This window comes from Pleuronectes platessa, chromosome 12, assembly GCF_947347685.1.
Source record: "Pleuronectes platessa chromosome 12, fPlePla1.1, whole genome shotgun sequence".
Taxonomy (NCBI): domain Eukaryota; kingdom Metazoa; phylum Chordata; class Actinopteri; order Pleuronectiformes; family Pleuronectidae; genus Pleuronectes; species Pleuronectes platessa.
In genome coordinates, this window is record NC_070637.1 from 20,350,963 (window position 1) to 20,370,764 (window position 19,802).

Below are 19,802 nucleotides of genomic sequence, written 5' to 3' on the forward strand. Positions count from 1 at the left end.
CAGGGAAATTTGCAAACGCTTTTCTTGGTGGACGTGGGCAAGCTTTAATCTTGACTTGACCAACTCTAAGATGAGACATTACGACTCATGAGTCATTTTCATGGAAAACTTCCTCATCTTTCTGAGACAGTGACTGAATCCAACCTGAGCAGTTATATTAAAAGATTAGAGCCAAACGCAGGAAAGCGAAGGTTTGTAATTTTCCAGGAAAAGATACGGATCAGGCGGCGGATTCAGGAAGTTGTTCCACTTTCTATGACAGTGAGATCTAGCTTTCTAGGAATTTTTTATAGATTTCCTAGGGAATAATTTATATCATATTCAGGGGACTGTAATTTCTCAGAGTTTAGGGAATTTGGTGCAGACTCTAGTTCTTACGCTGCTTTTCCTCTGTGCCGTAATGTTTAATTTCATCTTCCAACCATGTGTATTCTTGAGAAAATACATTCCTCCAACAAATATTATAAAAGATGTGCTATGAATAAAAATAACGCACTGGGGAGCTTGTAGATTTGAGGCACAAACACTTCAGCATGTTCCCGTCTGTTTCATATCTTGGAGCGCAGGTGGTAAACCACTTCCCCCAGCGTGTCCAGTCAATTTGTAAATTTACTGAATCCAGGCGTTTACGCTCGAGAAGTAACTATTGAGCTTATTCATAAATGTTTCACCGTTCTCCGGGGCGTGAGGCTGCATCCGCGAGACGAGTGTTCATCTCTCTAAAGGAGGCCGAGCTGTTAGAGCTTGAGGGGGAATCAGTAGGCAACACCACTGATGAGGAGATACTCGGTGTGTGTGTGTGTGTGTGGTTGTGTGGCGGTGCACAAAAACATGTGTAGGCGTTTGCACTTCAAAGTGGTCAGAGGGTGAGTGCTCACACCACCTAGTGGCATTTAAGCCTTTTCTTTTTCCTTCAGAGGAAACAGCAGGAGGATGAAAATAAAACACACACATTCCTAATTGTAGCTCGGGACCAATCACACCATCGTTCCATTCACAACAAACAAGTGTTTCTGAGTGTGTGTGACAGAACAACAGACGCAGTCACGTGGAGCTAAAAGATCCATTTTGCTGGAGTAAATCTCAACACCACCACTGAAGCTGTGTTGTTGTGTGAAAGAGAAGCAGTGTGTGCGCAGGGGAGAGGTGAGACTGGGGGACAGATGAGGGGAGGCCGGGGAAAAGAAAACACAGCCAGAGACGGAGCGAGTTGAAAGCACGGAGGCTGGGGAAGCTGGAAAATGCAGCTGTAGTTCTCCGCCTAGGGCTGAGCAGCTTCACTGAGAGGCTGCTGATTGACAGGTGGGGAACATTAATCCCCGCCCCCCCCCCCCCCCGTGCTCCGCATCCATTTCTCCCTCACACTCCTCTCTCTCTCTCTCGGTGGAGGACATCCTATCAATCTGATTAACCTATGGAAACGCTGCTTTTTCTCCCGCTCGTGTTTACTCTCATCCACCCCCCCGTCACTGATCATCAAGGTGGTTGGGGGGGATGGGGGGGGCTATCTCGCTGCCTTTGACGGTAATGCGAGGTCTGTCATGTATAATGTATAGCTGTGCATGAAAGGCAGGGGTGTCTGTCATCTACATACAAGACTCCTGCTGTTTGGAATTTATATCTGCGCCACCTCTCAGGTTTGTACATCAGGCAACAAGATGGAATCAGACGCTATATGTGCACTCTACACTCCTCCTTTAAATGCATGAGGACAAATGCAAAAGCCTGCATTACCCCCCCCCCACCACCTGTTGTGTCACTCTACACAACCGCCGCTTGCGTAAAAGCATGTGTTGCCTGAGAGTATTTCACCACATTCCCCACTCGAGATATTTGTTAGTTTGACTCTGGGATAGCGGCCGCAACAAGAATCTTTTGTTTCCATTATGCATCAGTCAGTCAAGCTGAGGAGCCGTGTCAGACAAAGTGTCACTGCTGAGGGCCGTGTGTGTGTTCACGTACACACACACACAGCTAGAACACAAAGATAAGCATTCAGCTGCTACGGGCACGAATACCATAAGTATAATAAACATCTCTTGGGTTTGGTAGTGTTCACCTCCCACAGATCTGGAAATGAAAGAACGGATTCCTGGTGCGCCAAACAGTTCAAGGAAGAAAACACAGGGAGTATATTGAAAGTAGCAACTTCTTTTTCATTTTGAGATACAACTATTTACATTTAACCAAAGACAAAGGTCCTCGAAACAGTACAAACTCTTTTTTTTTTGTCTCATCCTGCGATTTTTTGTTTTTCCAAATGACAACTCAGAAATATTGTATAAAATAAAAATATCAGCTCCAGGGAAAAAAGTAGTCTAAGCATTTTTAAATGTCCATTAACCGCTATGTACAGTCGTATTTACATTCAGACCAGAATTTGCAAAGTAATAAACGGGTACACGGCTGTGTTCGCTGTAGCCCTACAAACCAGAGGAACCTAATCTGTGCACACAGGTATGGCTGTCATTCAAATCAGTGATCGTACATGTGAGCAGTACAAGACGGAGGCATTTCAGAACGGTTCGGCTGCATCATCACAGGGAACATGACAACACATGAGAATAAATAAGTGGGAGCTTAATGTGTGTCGTCTTAATGCAGACACATGATGATACAATGAGATTAAAGAACATCAAGCTACATGTGGCTGGACAGAAAATTAAAACCATCACATCAGGAAACCCCCCCCCTCCCCACATTGATGTACATGAGTGTAAATTTTCCAATTTCAATAAAAGCAACACGATTTAGTTGATATTTCTTTTCTTTCCAACCACTGAGCCCTGTCACATTGGGTAAAATTATAATAAAAAGGTGTGAAAGTTTAGACATGAATGGCATTTCACACGGTGGATTTCAATTTACAGGAGGAGGCGAAGGCTTTAAATTAAATACGTTTAGAAAACATTAACTTCATTCAAAAGGAAGCACAACCTTCAATTTCATCAGAGAATTCATCTTGTCTGTTATACTCGAGGTTAAAAACATCCTGTTGAATTAATTGAAATTCAAACGGTCTAAACAGGAAAGGTAAAAAAATAATTAATAAGAATGTAATTTCCCGACGCCATTATCGGTGAAATAAAGAACCTCCTATCCGAGCTGACACGTCACGGCAGATCTGATTTCTTTAAAAGTGATTCATAATTTGGGTGAAAGAAATAATATGCCCTTAAGGGAAAAAGAAAACATCTAAAAACACATCAGCGAACACCGATCAGATTTGCTAACTCACACAGTTTACAAAGTTAATGGGCACAATGAGAAGATAAAAAAAACTAAACAAATCAAAGCTTCAAAATATTCTTTCCCTTCAACATTCAAACCAACTGCAAACACGTAGGTTAAAATGGATGTATGCATTCGGAACCATTTCACACAGGTTAACAAATGGAGACGTTGTCCTAACATCCATGAAAATGATTGTTTTTCATGCTAATCAATGATGTCACCCTTGGCTTCAACATGGATAAGCAGAGACTAAAATGTAATGATCCATAAAATTTGATTCAGAGGTTCAAACTCCTGCTGAGCGGCTGAGACTTGTACGTCGGAGGGGACGTTCCGAGACGTCGTCTTCTCCGAGTTCTTGTGGACGTCTGACATTCCACGGAGTATTCAGAAGCCTGGTTCCCAGTTACCTGAGGGCGAGTCCTGAACCTTTTCAAGTTGATCTGACTCTAACTGCGGCGTTAGTGGAACGGAAGGAATCTGCGTGACCGACTGTCGGCTACGCAGGGCTTTGGTTCAGAGAGGAAGAGAAACTTTCATGTGTGTGTGATGAGAACGCACGGCAGAGTGCGCCGTGAGCGGTGACAATTCAGTGTGATCACGACACTGGCAGATCGGGTGAAGTCTTGGAAATGCTGCGGAGACTCCAATGACCTGTTGTTGCTCCTGTCAGGCGGGCGGGGGGGAGGGGGGGCAACAGGACAGCCTGGGATCCCTTTGATGTGCAGTCAGAGAGTGAGTCCGCTGACCGGCTGTCTGTTAACAGTTCTCCAGGTAGTCAATGACCCGCGAGATGGACTTCTGTCCCGTGGAGCCTATTTCACACTGTGTGGAAAATAAGAATAGTGTGAGGGGGACAAAATGTGATACTTGGAATTTTTCAGAGGGTTTTAGATTTTGTCTGTGAGAAAAGAAATTGATGGTTCACATCTTCCTTTCTGACAGAATGAGACTGAGGCTAAATGCGCACATCTGTATCTGTTCAGTTTCATGTTAATGCTTGAAATACTTGGTAATTATCCTCCACATTACTACTTGTTGTGAACAGTTATGCAGCTTGGGTGCACACGAATCCCATTGGATGGATTTAATGATGACAGTTTGTATTATAATGGCGGCGTATTACTGCCACGGCCTTGTATAAAAAGCAAAGTGCCTGTAGAGTGCAAGTGATTTCTGAGCAGCTCGGACATTTTAGATGGAAAAGATCAAGAGAGCTTTTAAATATATGTTGGTCACATCTATCGGCTCCACAACCAATTCAGAACTTATGCATTTTCAAACTCTTTGTTAACGAGATCAACAGAAATAAAAGCTTTCCTTTTTATATCTGTATTCTAGTATTTTCTCAGAAAGGAGGTCCATAGTGCAAAAGCTGCAATTAATTAAAGTTAAGAGGGGAATACAGATTTCTGCAGAAACACTGGTCATCAAAAGTGTTTATTTGATCCCAGCCACACCACAGCACAAGAAATGGGCTCAATGGGCCCAATTAAATGGCTTTTGGTAACTTCAATAAAAATGTGCCTGGAGCTGAGGATTGCATCAACACCTCAAGGCGTTTACAAAAAAATACCTCCCGGAAAAGTATTTTTATCACCTGAATTTATAGCTCATCTTTTTCGAGGACTCATCTGATGATTGCTTCCTGCTCAACCGTCTCCTGCTCAGTTTCTACACGCTCGCAGACCCTAACACTATAATTAATCTCACTGTGTCGACATCATGGTGCAGCACTGATGACACAAAGCATCTCTTGACAATCATACTCACAGTGAGGTTCATGAAACTCAAGAATTTCTTCAGCATTTCTGTCATGATGGAGAAATCCCCTTTAGGTAGATGCTTTCTCACAGTAGTCACGTTTACCTGGGAGGGACAGAGAGGGGGTGGAATGATGATATGAAGATTTTCGAGTGGGAAACAATCTCCAGTCGTTTCATGTATGTTTGCGATCCTGTCTGATTTACTCACCTGGCTGCCCTGGCACAGACAGCCCAGCAGCAGAGCGGTGTAGGAGGCAGCGATGCTGTCCTCCATATGCTTGCCTGCGTGCTGCAGAGCTACAACAAGAACAAGCGAGAAAGAAACAGCTTCACTATTACAGGCTCACACACTGCTGTTTTGGAGAGGAGGGTTTCAGACTCATAGCAGGAGCTGCTGAATAGAAACAAACATTGGCTGGAAACATCCTGCGAGGAGTTTATATTTCTCCCTTATCAGGATTCAGTGTGTTAAGAAGTGAGAGGTATCACGCATGAGATAACTTCAACACACACCTTTATTTAGGTCCAACTCTCCATCCTCCTCCTCTTTCTTCTCGGGTTCGCTGTCGTTGGTCTCGTTGGTCTCGGACGCCACCCACTGGATCTCTCCTGACGTCTCCTGCCACTCTCCACTCTTGTCCAGTGCTGGCTTGGGTGCCTCACAGATCAAGTCGTCAGTCTTGGATTCAGCCAGGATGGCAGCGCGCTCTCTCTCCAGGAAGTGCTAGGAATTAGAGAAATAAACAAATGTCAACTCTAAACAAACACTGAGGGATCGTCTGCACTGAGGAGATATATGATGATACAGCAGTATAGCATCCTTCATATTAATCAGTTTGACAGAAAAGTGTCTGAACTATCTCCCTGACAAAAGCAGGTGAAACACTGGATCACATGTTTAAACACTACACTGATTTCCCCTCAGGGCTGCTCATCACTTGCTGTTGCTGCTCACATCCTTACTTCAAAAGAAATCATGAAAATCTCTCCTGGAGAGAGCCAGGACAAAAACAGATCACAATGACTGCTGTGATACTTATTGAAGAGTCCTGGCAGAAAACCTACTTTCACTAGAGCAGCTAGAGCACCAGAGGGGCTGGGCTCTTCAGCCTCGGCTGCCGGAGACTCAGCTGTGCTCGGCGTCGTCGACTCTGCTGCTGTGTCTGATTGCGTTGGGTCAGCAGGTAGCATCAGGCTGTCCTCCAGACAGGTGTCGTCCACGATGTACTCCATGTCCACCAGGCCGTGGCGGTTTCTGGAGCTGTACTCCACAAGGTTTATAAGTAGACCCAGTCCCTGGTGAAGAAAACAGAATACACAAATGAGACATATGCGGGTACAAACTAACTCAAAGCTTATCCAGGTTAGCACAGCATCGATTCAACAGTAGTGTTGTTTTGTTAGGTCCAAAAACGTTGTACTTACCAGTACTCGTATATCAAAGCGCTGCTCCTGGGGGATGTAACGTGGGACTCGGACAACGCAATTCAGAGCAGTTACAAGGAGTAGCTCCTGCTCACCTGTTTTAGTGCTGCCCCACTCTGAAAACAAGAATAACATCATTATTAACTACTGCAGATATTAACCGTCAGCATCCCCTGTGAGGAACCTGAATATTACATTTCATGGCAGACAATAGCTAAACCAACTAGGTTTGAGTGATATAATTAAAGGCTCCATGATTACATTACATTAATAAGACTTTAGATGTTGTCATACTATGAAAATGTACGCATGCAAAGAAACTAGAGGGCCCGCAGGTAGCCAGTCCATGTGGAGAGCAGAAGAGGCGGAACATATCGACTGTAATGCATCGGCCATCTGCTGTTTAATTTATCTGTTTTCATTTGATAATAGCTGTTAATAGAGATTAGCCAAAACCTCTTCTGGACCAAAAACACCTACAAGGTATTGGTTTGTGTTTTGTTTGGACAAACGTTCAACTTGTTTAGACTCAGACTGTAAACAGTCTCTGCAAATGGAAGATAGTCTTGGCCTGAATGTCCACCGTCTACACCGGAAGCTCCAGAATATTTCCCATTGTCCCCAGATGCCAATTCTTTGCCAGGCAGCAGCTGATAGGCTCCATCATTGCTGAATTATTTACTGGTTGTTACACTCCAGGAATTTCAGGCAAAAACTAGCAAATAAGATCCAGTGGAAATAATGCAAGGTTGTAAATGAGAATACCATTGTCATGGGTGAGGTTGAGCAGCACTCCTATGATAGCTCTCATACAGTCCTCCACCGCCTTGCCGACGTTACTGAAGCTGCAGTGGGGCAGCGTTGCACCCGACGATGACAGGGAGCTGTTGTTCAATGCCCGGCTGTAGCGCCGAATCATATCCTCACAGTACCGCAGAGCACTGAAAAGGAATACCAAATTGTTGAGAGGAATTAAACAAGCAGTAATGACAGATGTTTCCAAGAAAACAAGCACAAGGGTGAAGGAGGGGGGAGGTTCTGTCGGCTTTTGTGTGCATCAACCCCACTACTGCAATATTAATCCAAGTTTAATCAGTGGTTAAAAATAAATTCTAATTTTACCTATAATGCCCATTAAGACTACTTGGAAATCTTTATGGGCTCCAACAGTAACAATAACTTAATAATTCATTTAATTTTCTTTCACCTACAGTCTATGCTACACTAATTACTCCTTTGCTTCATAAGGTGTTGTGTTTTATTTAACAGGTCTCGGTAATAGCAAAAGCTCCATAGGGACACAGTGGAATATGACGGGTAGAATAGTGAAACAAAAAGCACAAAGGTAGCCTGACTGAACTGAAATAGAAAGAGCCTCATTATGTGTCTGTGTCCAGTCAATAACAGCCCCGAGCTGTATCTGGTAGTGCTCACCTGGCAGAGGAGACAATGAGCTGCGATTCTTTGTAGGCAATCAAGTAACCCTGGTTTTCTGGGTTCTGAACTGTCACCTGTCGGCAGAGGACGAAAGAGAAATATAATCAATACCGGAGAAAGAATATTGTCACGTTTGAAAACAAGTCAAGAATACAAAAGTGAGGGGACACACTTTGCCTCAGACTTTTGATCGATGACATTTTAAGTGAGATCCAGTTGATAAAAGACGATCAGCTTTTTAAACAGCCTTTTATCGGTGAAAAATAAAAAGTTACCAGCCAATTCAAGGCTCTCAGTGCTAAATTACCCATGTCCTGGAGTCTCACTCTTATAAGACTTTAGAGCAATGGAGAACCCAGTTTGACAGATTAAACCAGCAGTACTTACACTTTCAAGCACTCTCAGACACCTCTCAGCCCCCCACAAAGACGCCACGAGGTTCTCCTTGTCATCCTCTTGGCTCAGGTTCTGCACACACTCTTTAACTGCAGCAACACAACACAAACCACACAACCATTAAACATGCTGTCAGCCACTTCAAAGTCAACAGCTTTGACACTCAACCTTGGAAAACACATTTGCACATACACACTGGTATAGAGGAAAATGGCCACATTAACATTGCATCTCACACACACGTACCTTTGTCTACAATATGATCCAAACCTCCCAGCAGCCGCAGCTCTTCTTTGAACCAATCCCCAGCTCTCTTGGAGGTTAGAGAGAGCAGCGTCTCCATGGCAAGGTGGCCAGTCTACGAAAGAACAACAACAACATTGCATTACACTTACTGTATCTTTGCAATTACCTCTTTATTTGGAATTATACTTTTGGAAAAAATCGGAGAAAGTGAATAGCTTACAACCCAGAGGTTAAGCTTTTTCTTATGAGCTACAAAAGGTAAACACACCGTTATGTTTTCCAGGTCGAGATGCTTATTGTGCACAGTCTCGCACAACTTCCTGATCTTCTCCTTGACCTTGGCGACCTCCTTCTCTGTGAGCTGATCCTGGTGGCCTGAGAAGTCGTGGTCCATCTCCAGCAGCTTGATCATGAGCTCCAGACACGCCCTGTCCAGATCCATGTTAAGACGATCCCGACTCAGAATATACATCAGGGAAGCTGTGCACAGAGCGAGATTCTGGTGGAACGACAGAGACAGACTTTAACAAAGTGGTGCAGCACAAACTGAGGTCAGACAAGGTGCCCATCTATCACACGGTAAACAACAAGAGCAGTAATTATTAAAAACCTTAAAAACCACAACAAAAACAATGCTGACGTTTTTCAGGGAGACTTAGTTTAACTGGAAAAGCAGGTCACAGAAAAGAGTTTTACTAACCGGGTGTTGTGGTGAATCACTGATCATATTGAAAACCGTTGCAACTTTCCCTCTGGCTCGCAGGTGCATCCTGAAACCGGGCATGGCACACCTCGTGGCCAAGCTGATTACACTGCAGCAGGGACAGAGAGGGAGGAATAAATGAAGGATTGTACATCTGGTGGGTGAAATATTTTTCAGTCTAAAAACGATGAGGAATGATGGAATCATGTGGAGCAGCCCACTTTTAAATCCCCATCACTATTTCTGATGCCTGTCACCAACGTGGGCTGTTGTGTATTTCTACCCTGTCAAAAATGTTCACCCTGTTCTCTCTTCACAGCTAAAGCCGGAAAAACATTCCAGGGCTGGACTCCCTGCAGCGTTTTCTGAAGCCAAGGTTGTCTCTCGTGAGCAGATTCAATTTCCACAATACAAATTCTACAGAAAAACAAATTTTATCCTGGCATATTACCTCAACTTTCTCAACAATTCAACAGAGAAGAGAAAGGCAAAATATAGGTATTTGTTCAGTGCATTTTGTTTATATATCATTTAATTTGTTTTTTGTGTTATTTTGAGATAATAAAAATCAAAACACTAATTACACCACAAGAGGATTCTTCATCATATCTGTTCCTGTCTTTGTTATATTGCATATGAAGTCTGAAAAGAATCTGGTTATTCATTACTCTGTATTGCTGCCTCCTGTCGCTGATAGCGTGGTAATCATTCCGTTTACGTTAATTAGGGACAGTTGCACAAAAATTATAAAACTCTGATCAACTGTTCCTCCAATTGGTTTATAAATAGTTGTATCTTTAACAACAGTTACGAGACAAACTCTTCAAGTATTCATTCAATTTGTTGAGATATTTCTTACTAGTAGAATTGTTGATACTGATTTCTTATCAGTATCAACAATGTACCAGTGGAAGAAAAAAATGTCAGACACTTATGGCATCTGAGTGCCCCGATGTGAAAATGCCACAAAGAAAGCAGCAGAAGTGTTGACTGACCTAAGGCATCTTGTGTTGAGTGGCTGAATGCTCTTCAGTCCCGTCTCCAGGTACTCAAAGTCATCTGTGAACTCTTGGTTCTCTCCGAACTCCACCACATCGTTGAAGTGCTTCACGTGCTGCACCACCGTGTACAGCTGATGGAGGAGGAGGAATGGAGTTAATTACAGTTAATTGGGAAGTAGTGCATTTGTTTGGAGATATAATCAACACACAAACAAACATACATTACTCCACTGAGAGAAGTCCTATTGTTAAATTCCTCTCTACTGGTTCCATTAGCAACAAGAGCTGACTGTGCTAATACCCGTGATCAGTCTGCTCAGCATGGGGAGTTGGGGCCTGATCAGCAGTAGACTCAATGTGTTTACCAATAGCAACAGTCATGCTGTGTGTGTGCTCAGCATGACACAGGAGGGAGGACCTCATCTTAAGACACCCCCAGTGTTTGGTGACAGCTTAGCTGAAGCCATTTTACCTTGGGGGGGATCCACGGCAAACAGATTGATCTGCGGCCGGTGAGCCCATCTGTAAATGACACTAGCTGTAGGGGAGTTTAAATTAACTGCAACAGTTTTCACTGCCACCTCCAGCCCACACTGGGGTTCAAATAAACAATATTGGACTTGACATCATGCTTCAAATGAATCCTACGATTATACTGCTTTAAATAATAAAAGCAGCTTGTGCAAGTCTAAAATATGCAGCTTAATTATTTGCAATATGCAAACAAATAAAATGAGGTGAACACAAATAAGAACTTAACCACAAAAGATGTTCCTCCGCATAGTAAATCTAAATATACCACAATGTTCTCAAAACTCACCTCCTTGTGCTCCTTCCTGCATTTGAGCGCCGTGACAATATCCTGGTTGAGTCGCGTGGGGAGGGTCTCTGACTTAATGACTTTGGGCGGAGGTGGAGGGGCTTTGAATAGGCCGTCATCTTTATTTGAGTTGCTGTCTTTGCTGCTGCTTGATAAAATGGCCTAAGGAGGAAAAGAGGTGGAGAAATGGAGCTCATACCAAAGCCATAAAATCTGTTTAATGACATGTCTGGAAGATTTACTTCAGCTGAACAGACTGTTAAGCACACAAGTCTTTGATACGTGTTGTTAACAGACGTCAGATGCGTTCGTCTAAAGTTAACAACTTTTAAATCGTAGTTGCCAGACTGTGATCAAGTTGTCTCTAAAAACTATAATTTCATTAAATGACATCAACACAAAATGAATAAGTAAACCTTGGGCCACTTGTCTGGTAAAGCTCCGGGTGAACAGAAAGAGACTAATTATAGTAATTCATTCACAAGTGTTGACTACTAAAAGAACCCCGTATTGTGGAAAGTAAAAAATGGGGAATTCTGGAAATAAATGGTACTAGCTATTAGCAATTGCTTTACATAACTCTAATATTGCTGGCTTTGCTCGTGTGCAAATTGAATGCATTTATTTGAAAACAAACTTGTCAGCACAAATTTATAATGATACCTTGCAAACAGTTAAGTTCATGACAAGATTCCCTGTGATTAGTTTGTTTAAAAATCACAATACAGCTAAACATAACATAATATATATATATATATATATATATATATATATATATATATATATGTATATATTAACACCACAAAGCAAATAATATCTTACTGGAGCAGTTTGAGCTCGAGAGAGTGGAGGCACTGGAATCTCCTCAGGTTCTGGTTGGTTCCAGTGGCGAGCGTTGTACACGGCCTTAGCAGGTGACTGAGACAAAAATTGAAAAACATTAGTTAAATACTCGACATGTTTGTTTCATGCACATTCAAGTATTGTACTAATGTATAAACATAATTATGGTAAGACTCTTCTGACACCTAAGGCTAAAGCACCAATAGGATAAAAGGGTCTCTGTGTGAAATCACCACTTTTTAACTGCATCATCACAGATCTTAATACAATTTGGAGCACTGATTTGAACATATGGGAAACTTATGTAACATAAATTCCATGTCTAAAAGATAGTAATTAATGTAGATATGGGCTACCATGGTTTTAACTTAATTGGGGGGGACCCTGTGACCTATATTAAGAGAGTGCCTGTGAAAGTCCCAGAGAAATTGCCCTCACATCCTATTAAATCAGTTTTCCATTGCTCAATAATTATCTTAAGAGAATACTATCCTCAATATAAAAATGACAGTATAATGAATTATGTCAGCTTAATTTGAATTATTAATTTGAAAAATACTTTCCCAAAAGTTTGCTTATAATCAAGCAAAAAGAAACCTCCAGAAAGTTTGGGCTTTGGTTTTTGTGCTGTTGCTGAGATATGAAACAAGTAGATGCAGTCACTGTTCTATATTTTGCTCCTCGCTTGAAAGAATAAAGATACTTTTGTTGTCTTAAGATTTGAGTCTTCTAACAACTTAAAAAACAAAGACTAAAGTAACAAGTCCATATTAATCTCTATGAATCATTCTGGCATAAACTGAAGTTATTATTGTGAATTATTACAACTGAACAGATAAATATTGCATAGTACACTCATGATGATAGACTTAGACAACAGCAGCCCAAGTGTGAAGCAGAACAGTCCCCAAGCGCACAAAACATTTCCTGAAAACGACACATTGTGCAACTCAATTATATATCACAAAGACAATGTTTGGAGTTTTGTTGATGACAGAAGCACTAAACACACAGGATTAGGAAGACAGTCCACAAATAACCCAAAGCCACAACAAAACATGATTCAGACAAACAGAGCAAATGTAGGCATTACATAATGTAGCACAAATCAAAGCAGAGTTATTCGGGTAAATATTGGACTGAACAAGCTATAATGTTCAGATCCCCCTCAATAATAAGACCATACAGTGCGTGATACTGAACACACATTCACCCCTTTCATGTGAGGCTGCTGTCACAGATTAATCCTTTGGCATCAGTGTTCAGATACCCAAGTATGCAACAGTGGTTTTAGTATGCATTACTGCTGACGCAGAGTTGGATTACACTAAATGACATCCAAATAAATGTAGGTTTCAGTTCAGCCGTTCTAACGCCTACTTGCTCTATTTTTCTCTGCTCGCTCCCATTATCTCTATTTTTAGACAAGCTGGGTATTCTGTTACGTAACTGTCATTTAAACATCAATAATAGACGCCAAGTTCAATCCTGGCCGGAAGGAAGGTCGTGAAGGCAGGTTAGATAACACACCTTGACCCGGTTATATTGATTGGAGACTCCTCTTAAAACTGAGTAAATCTCAATAGGTCAAGAGATGCATGCCTGCTCAGTCTGAGGGAGTAATTGCAAAAAATCTAATTGCCAATTATTCCTCAAAGGAATTGGTGCATAATAAAGGGGAAAATTAACATTTGACTGAAAGCAGGCAGACCATCAGAAACTTTCTAGCATGCTCATTTACCTTTTTGGGTCCACTGAAGATTTTTTTGAATCCAGCATCCTTGGATTTGTCACCCTGCTTCCCTGAGCGTCCTTTCTGCCCCTCAGGTCCTCCAGGACTGGATTCATCATAGTCCAAATTATCTGTTGGGAGAAACCAAATGGGTTATCTGGGTAATCTGAAATCTCCAAGTAGAAAAAAAAAAACTTGTACTATAAATCTCAATCACAGCATCGCCAATTCTGATTTAAAAACTCCTTTGACATAGGCCTGCCCACCTGTGTTGCTGCTGGCCTGGCTGTCCTGAGAGTCACTGGTATGAGGGCTGTCCACACTGGAGCATAGAGCGGCCAGGGCTGCAGCCGCCTTCTTGGCTTTCTTCTCTTTGGCCTGAGAGCTCTCGTCATCACTGTCACTCTCACTCAGGTCATCGAAGCCGAAGTATTTGATCTTGTAGTTACTCTTGCCTGCCATGGCGGCATCGGAGCCGTCCTCACCCTCCTGGTCCTCTTTGTCCTCAAATCCAAAGAACTCTAGCTTGGACTCAGCCTTGGTCTTCCTTGTCTTTGTCTGAGTGGGTCGGAACCTGTGAAGATACATTGAGGGTTGGTATTGAAAATACGTCTGTACTGCTTAAATTCAGTCACTGGTGGGTGTAGTGGCATTGTATAAAATTATAGAAATATCTACATATAGCGGTTAAGTGTATGCATTTGTGACAGCCTCGTTAGACCAATGTAAACATAGAGGATTAGTGGGATTCATCAAATTTGTACACAAGCTTATAACTTAACCGTAATACTTCAAACTGACTTGACTGAGAAAAACAGTAATAAAGTATGCAACATTCCAGCCATTATCAGGTAAAGACATAAAATTGAGAAGGCAACATCTCCAAATAAAGCAAAAATGTTCTACTTGAATTATACTAGTTTTTGTCCATTTTAACTGAAGACAAGAATAACTTTGGAGAAAGTAAGTTTCCTTTCAGACACCAATAATGAGGCCTAAAGCTACAATGCAGTGAACATCAGAATCTGAACAAACCATATTTAAAATGATTCAGTCTTAATAGTTGTTTCAGGATAAACTATAAAACAAAAGCAATCTTTGGTATTTGTGCCTGGCTCATTTAATTTGTAATGCATGGTGCTGGAAACTGAATACTTTATTCATGCAAAATCTTGAATGATTCACAAGGACAAATTTGAGAGAGCTTGGAAAAAAATCAACGATGTCAATTTTATCAGGGTGAATAAAAATGCTGGAATGTCAGAGAATGAAAGTGATGGTATAACTGCTGTTTGTCCCCCATTATCCAGGGGTTTCCCTGATTGTTCAGAGGGTTTGGGGTCTTTGTTCCAACCACCAAGGTTCTAGGAGTGTGAATCTATAAGCATTTATTTGTAGAGGAAAATATATCTAAATATTGTTTTTAGAACATCAAATGTAACCCACTATAAAAAATAAATATTATATTGGGAAAAAATGTCAATTCAATAATTAATGCCACATTTTTGACATTCCTGACCTCAAATTAACTTTTAAGATTATGTAGACAGACATTAGTCAGTGTCAGTCCTGTCATGAATGTTAACATACAGACAGCTTCTGTCAAAGCAAATACAAAGTCTCTTTGCTCTGCTGTGTGTGTGTGAAACGTTTCGAGCTGAACCCCACCCTCTGTAAAAAGAAAAGAAGGGGGGGTTGGGATCGGAGAGGTCAGGCGGCTAAGAAGCTGTCAACACTTAGGCTGAAGAGGAACCTCCATGTGTTATAACTGAAAAGAAAACCCCGCTATCATCCATTCCCACGATTTTAAAGAAAACCATCGAGCTATATATGAAGGGTTTTGAATGCAACTTTGTGATGTCCATTATGCAGTCGGTTGAGACACGTAGAAATGCAAAAGATTACCTGTTAGTTTTGGGTGGTGGCGCTTCAGACTTCTTTTTCATCTGGCCCACGTCTTCAGCAGGGGCAGCTGGAGTGACCAATTCATCGCCACCTCGCTCAATTGAGTCCTGGATGGTGACGTTGCAAACGGATAGACAGGAAGGGTGCAGAACTGTATAATCCCGAACCCTCCCACCGCCTCTGCCTGGAGGCTTGGCTGCTGGTTTAGTACCACTAGCAGTACTACTTGCACCAGCAGGAAGGACACTGTTGGGTTTGACTTGGGCACTCGCAGTTTCACTGGGCATATCGTTGTTTTCAGCAGGTTCAGAGGCTGTTTTGTTTAGCTTGTTAGGCCGCTGGTATTTCTTGGGGTTAGAGGCCCTAAGGGTGAACGGGGATGGAGGGATGTTGTCCACAGGTTGTGGTGGAGGCTGTGTTGGTGGTTCAAGCTCAGCATTTCTCATCTCTTCTGATGGCAGCTCATCATAAGGGGAAGACATTTGAAAGTCTCTGCCACCACCTGCTGCACCACTGGACTGTTTAAGGTAGGTGCCTACATTGGGAGAAGAAGAGATGGGCCTCTGGGATGCTGAGAATTTCTGATTAGAAGGGACTGCGTTTGAAAAAGAGGCTGCACCTGCAAGTTTCTGGTTGCTTTCTGGTGTGCTTTTAAACCGGGACTGGGCATTTTTTACAGCCTTTGCTTCAAGCGTTTGCTTGCCTATGAAAGAAGAAGACATTTACAGATGGTTACATAAAAAAACTGTCATCGCAACTAAATGGAAGGCAGAAACTATCTGCAATGAATGATGAAAAAACTGGTATGCAACAAACAGAGCTGACTATTAAGTGTGAATACATTCGCTGGGTTAACACATTGATTACATACTTGTGAACGAGGCTGCTGAGCTTGCAGAGCCCTGTGCAGAAGTCACAACAGCGGCCGCCCCGCCGCCCTGCACTGCAGTCGTCTTGGACACATCCCCTTCGTTGACTTTCACCTGGGGCTGGCTCTGAGAGGTCACGGTCTTGGACTCATCATCGCTGTCAAAACCGAATGGGTCATCTTCACTGTCACTGTCTTCAACCCGGGGTCTCTTGAGAAGCTCTGAGGCGTCCGATTTTAACAGAGGCCTTTTGGCTCCAAGCTTCGCCTTGTAGGTGGTGTCTCCCCATTTGGTGGTCAGAGTGGACCTCTTATTGGAGAAGACCTCTTCAAATTTAGAATTGGCCTCTCCTCCCTTGCGGTTGTATGTTTTACCGAATCTGGATGTCATGTTGGATGGTTTATGTTACATATTCCCTGTAAAAGAATGCAGAACATCGTCAACAAATAGCTCAGCCAGTTTATATAAATGTGTGTGACAGTTGAATAGATAATAATGTTAATATACATACAGCGTCACGTTTAAACCACGTTTTAACGAGTGTTTTCATAATCAAAGTGGCTAAATGTGGCTACTTAACTTGACGTTAGCTTCCGAGTCAACTCCTGTTTAGCATGGTTAGCTCAAGCAGCGTAGCTTTGCAGATAAGGAATGATTCGTCGTATCTGCGCAACACAACATGAATCTAGGGCCACTTAGATTAACTTTAATAAAGTTAAACCTGTTTAATTACGCGACTAATACCCTGGCGTGGGGGGGGAGCTAAGCTCAGCTGCGTGTGTAAACTCTTCTTCAGGCCTGCTGCAAGCTTGTAAAGTTACCATAAACTTAGCCGTTAGCTTCAAGACGGCTACCTTACTATGCTAACGCTAGCCCCGCAGAGCTGTTGGCGTCAAATCTCGGTAAAACCCTGCCTTTTGGAAATGCGGTGTTAAAGTGAGGGTGAATTTAAGGGATTGTTGTCTGTAATAATCGGGGTGTCTGAAAGATGCAGTAGCGCACAACTCGTACCTTTAAACTCCGGTGACAGGCGAACAGTCCGCTTGTTTGTTAGCCAGCCGGCTAGGCCCGCAGCACGAATCAAGCGGGTAAAGTCCGTGAAACGCTGTGGAAACAACCCAAAGAAACACGCCCGTGGACCGGATATATCCCCGCGGCGACGTGTGTCACCAAAGAAACGCAGCCCGCACCTAGCAGTGGCCACTAAAGTCCAAAAACAGCGGATAATCCGGACGTTTTGCTTTTTGTAGTGCAGCCGTCGGCCATTAAAATATCCCTCCCTCCTCGCTCCCTGGTAAGACCCCTGTGTAGTGCGAGCGAGGCGACCAATCAGCGGCGGGGATGGTTTCCTGTGCGCTGAGACGCCGTCAGGAAACGCCGCTCTGATTGGTTGAAAGCTGAAGCCATAATAAACGACAGGGGGCACTGGAGGATCACGTTAGTATTTATATCAGTGTTACGTTCAAATAACTTTACAAACACATGTGACAAACATGTCATGGCTCCTGCTTTTAAAATATCACTCGTATAATTTAATTGTTTGTATTATTGTGATAGTTTAAAAGTAAAACCAATCTAATTCACTCCAGAGGTGTGGCCTGTTGCCTGGACATCTCTCACTGTTTGCTGAAAAAAATAGGTGTGGAGATAATCAGTTGATCCAGTAGTAGAAAAGACAAATTAGCCCCAGATTGATCAATTACAAAAAGCAGAGAGAGGTCAACGCACTACAAATAAAGAAAACACATGCAAATAGTACAAACACGTGTGAATTAAAGAAACATCTTCACTGACACATGCCCTGCAAAAAGTCACAACACATGCAAATACAGAAACGCTTCCAGGGGGCCCAAAAAGTGAACCTGGCTGTCGTTCAATGCTTCGTAAAGTTCCATCATCACTGACGAGTAGCAGACTTCAGTAACTTCACAAAGCTTTGACCTAGAGCCAGGTTTCTTAATTTGCACGTGTTTTCTTAATTTGCAGTTTGCTTGAACTCTCTCAGCGAATGTATCTCTCACAATTTCTTGAAAAATAAACCAAACAATTAATTAAAAAATAAATGAATGTCATTGTCTTTCGCGTATATGTGTTAATGAAGGTGAATGAATGTGATCTTACTGTGTGATAGTCAATGTCTGTCTACGTTTGCCTCTTTCGCCTCGATTAAGATGTACAATGCAATTCAGCGTAACTCAGCGTTAACATGTTCCTCTATGTTTGTGTCTTGTGTACAATCTTTAGAAAATAATGATAAAGTGACCACAATTCCCATCAGTGGTGCCAAAGGAGAGCAATAAGGTTTAACTTAGAGAAGAAATGTGATTCTATACGGCCCGGTTTGACTATTGTGCCCTCAATGGAGTGAATGTTCAAATATCTTGAGTGTTCTGGAAAGCTTACACATCACCAGCATTGGCACTGGTCTGGGGCCCAGATGGTGTCAAATGAATAAATGGTGTGTTATAAACATCCCGGATCTGCAGGGCAAAGTGCTCCCAACTGTATCAACACAGAAATGACCATTACTCGACCGGACGGACATCACAGCATCTCCTCCACACAGCGTGTACGTCTTCATAAAGACGGGGGCGTGGGGACACTTGTGTGAGAATGGCTCGTCTCAGTGCAAAATGAGAAGACTAGTAATTTCCCTTGGGAGCCATTTGAAATGTTTTCGATGTATTTTGAATTTTTCTTCCCCCGTATCACCAAAAGAAAATAGAATAACTCTCACTCTGAAGGAGTCTGCATTTATCCATGTCAAGGGGTCAGAGTTATGTCACCCACAGCTGTTCTCTAAAGAGCTGGAATATCATGATATCAAAGAGGAATATTATTATCTCAGATGGGAAACATCAAAATTAACAAATTGAACCGGAGGCTTGATCAGTCTCTCAGATCCTATGGTCATGACGCAACACTTGGACAAAGATGAAATATGAAACTAATATTCAGATAATGTAAGTCAGACATAGAGCTACAGATGTCTAGCACCTGCATGCATTCAGCCCATCAGAGACCGTCACCCCGTGTCATCGCTCAGAGGGGGTGAGGTAATGTGGCCATGCCCTGCAGTGACTGATGGTTCAGAGCTCAGGTGCTGGCCGTCGAGCCACCATGACTTCATTGACAGGCAAACTTCACAGCTGAGTCTACATGCTGCAAACGTATACAGTCATCGCTCTGAGTGTTTTGCACCCTGGGGATGAATGACTCAACATTCGCTGTCATTGCCAAGTGAACTAAAGAAATAGAATTTAAACTCGGTGCATAACATGAAATATTTGCAAAACAGCTGCATGGGTAAATTCAGGCAAGAGACTGCAATACTGATACAGCACCATGAGGTGGCGGAAACACTTCCAGTCACATGTCTGCCTAAGTGTGCTTGTTTTTTTAATAATGCACCTTTGACCTTTGAC

The 19,802-nt window shown here is 42.5% G+C and overlaps 1 protein-coding gene across 2 annotated transcripts; it reads right to left on the reverse strand.

The window, feature by feature from the left end:
- Window positions 1-2,131: 2,131 nt before the first annotated feature.
- Window positions 2,132-17,693, reverse strand: wapla (WAPL cohesin release factor a). 2 transcript variants are annotated; one of them, XM_053436259.1, is made up of 21 exons: window positions 17,389-17,693; window positions 16,380-16,793; window positions 16,128-16,211; window positions 15,509-16,043; window positions 13,870-14,177; window positions 13,613-13,734; window positions 11,851-11,946; window positions 11,029-11,190; window positions 10,203-10,339; window positions 9,205-9,316; window positions 8,773-9,003; window positions 8,505-8,616; window positions 8,250-8,347; window positions 7,860-7,936; window positions 7,191-7,366; window positions 6,426-6,541; window positions 6,066-6,296; window positions 5,514-5,724; window positions 5,209-5,297; window positions 5,008-5,103; window positions 2,132-4,059 (listed from the first exon to the last, which is right to left on the reverse strand). In XM_053436259.1, the coding sequence occupies exons 2-21, from the start codon at window positions 16,765-16,767 to the stop codon at window positions 3,994-3,996; spliced, it is 3,447 nt and encodes a 1,148-aa protein (XP_053292234.1). In that variant the 5' UTR covers window positions 16,768-16,793; window positions 17,389-17,693; the 3' UTR covers window positions 2,132-3,993. The 2 variants fall into 2 exon arrangements, with proteins under 2 accessions (XP_053292234.1, XP_053292233.1); XM_053436258.1 differs by having other exon boundaries at window positions 15,509-16,211.
- Window positions 17,694-19,802: the final 2,109 nt, after the last annotated feature.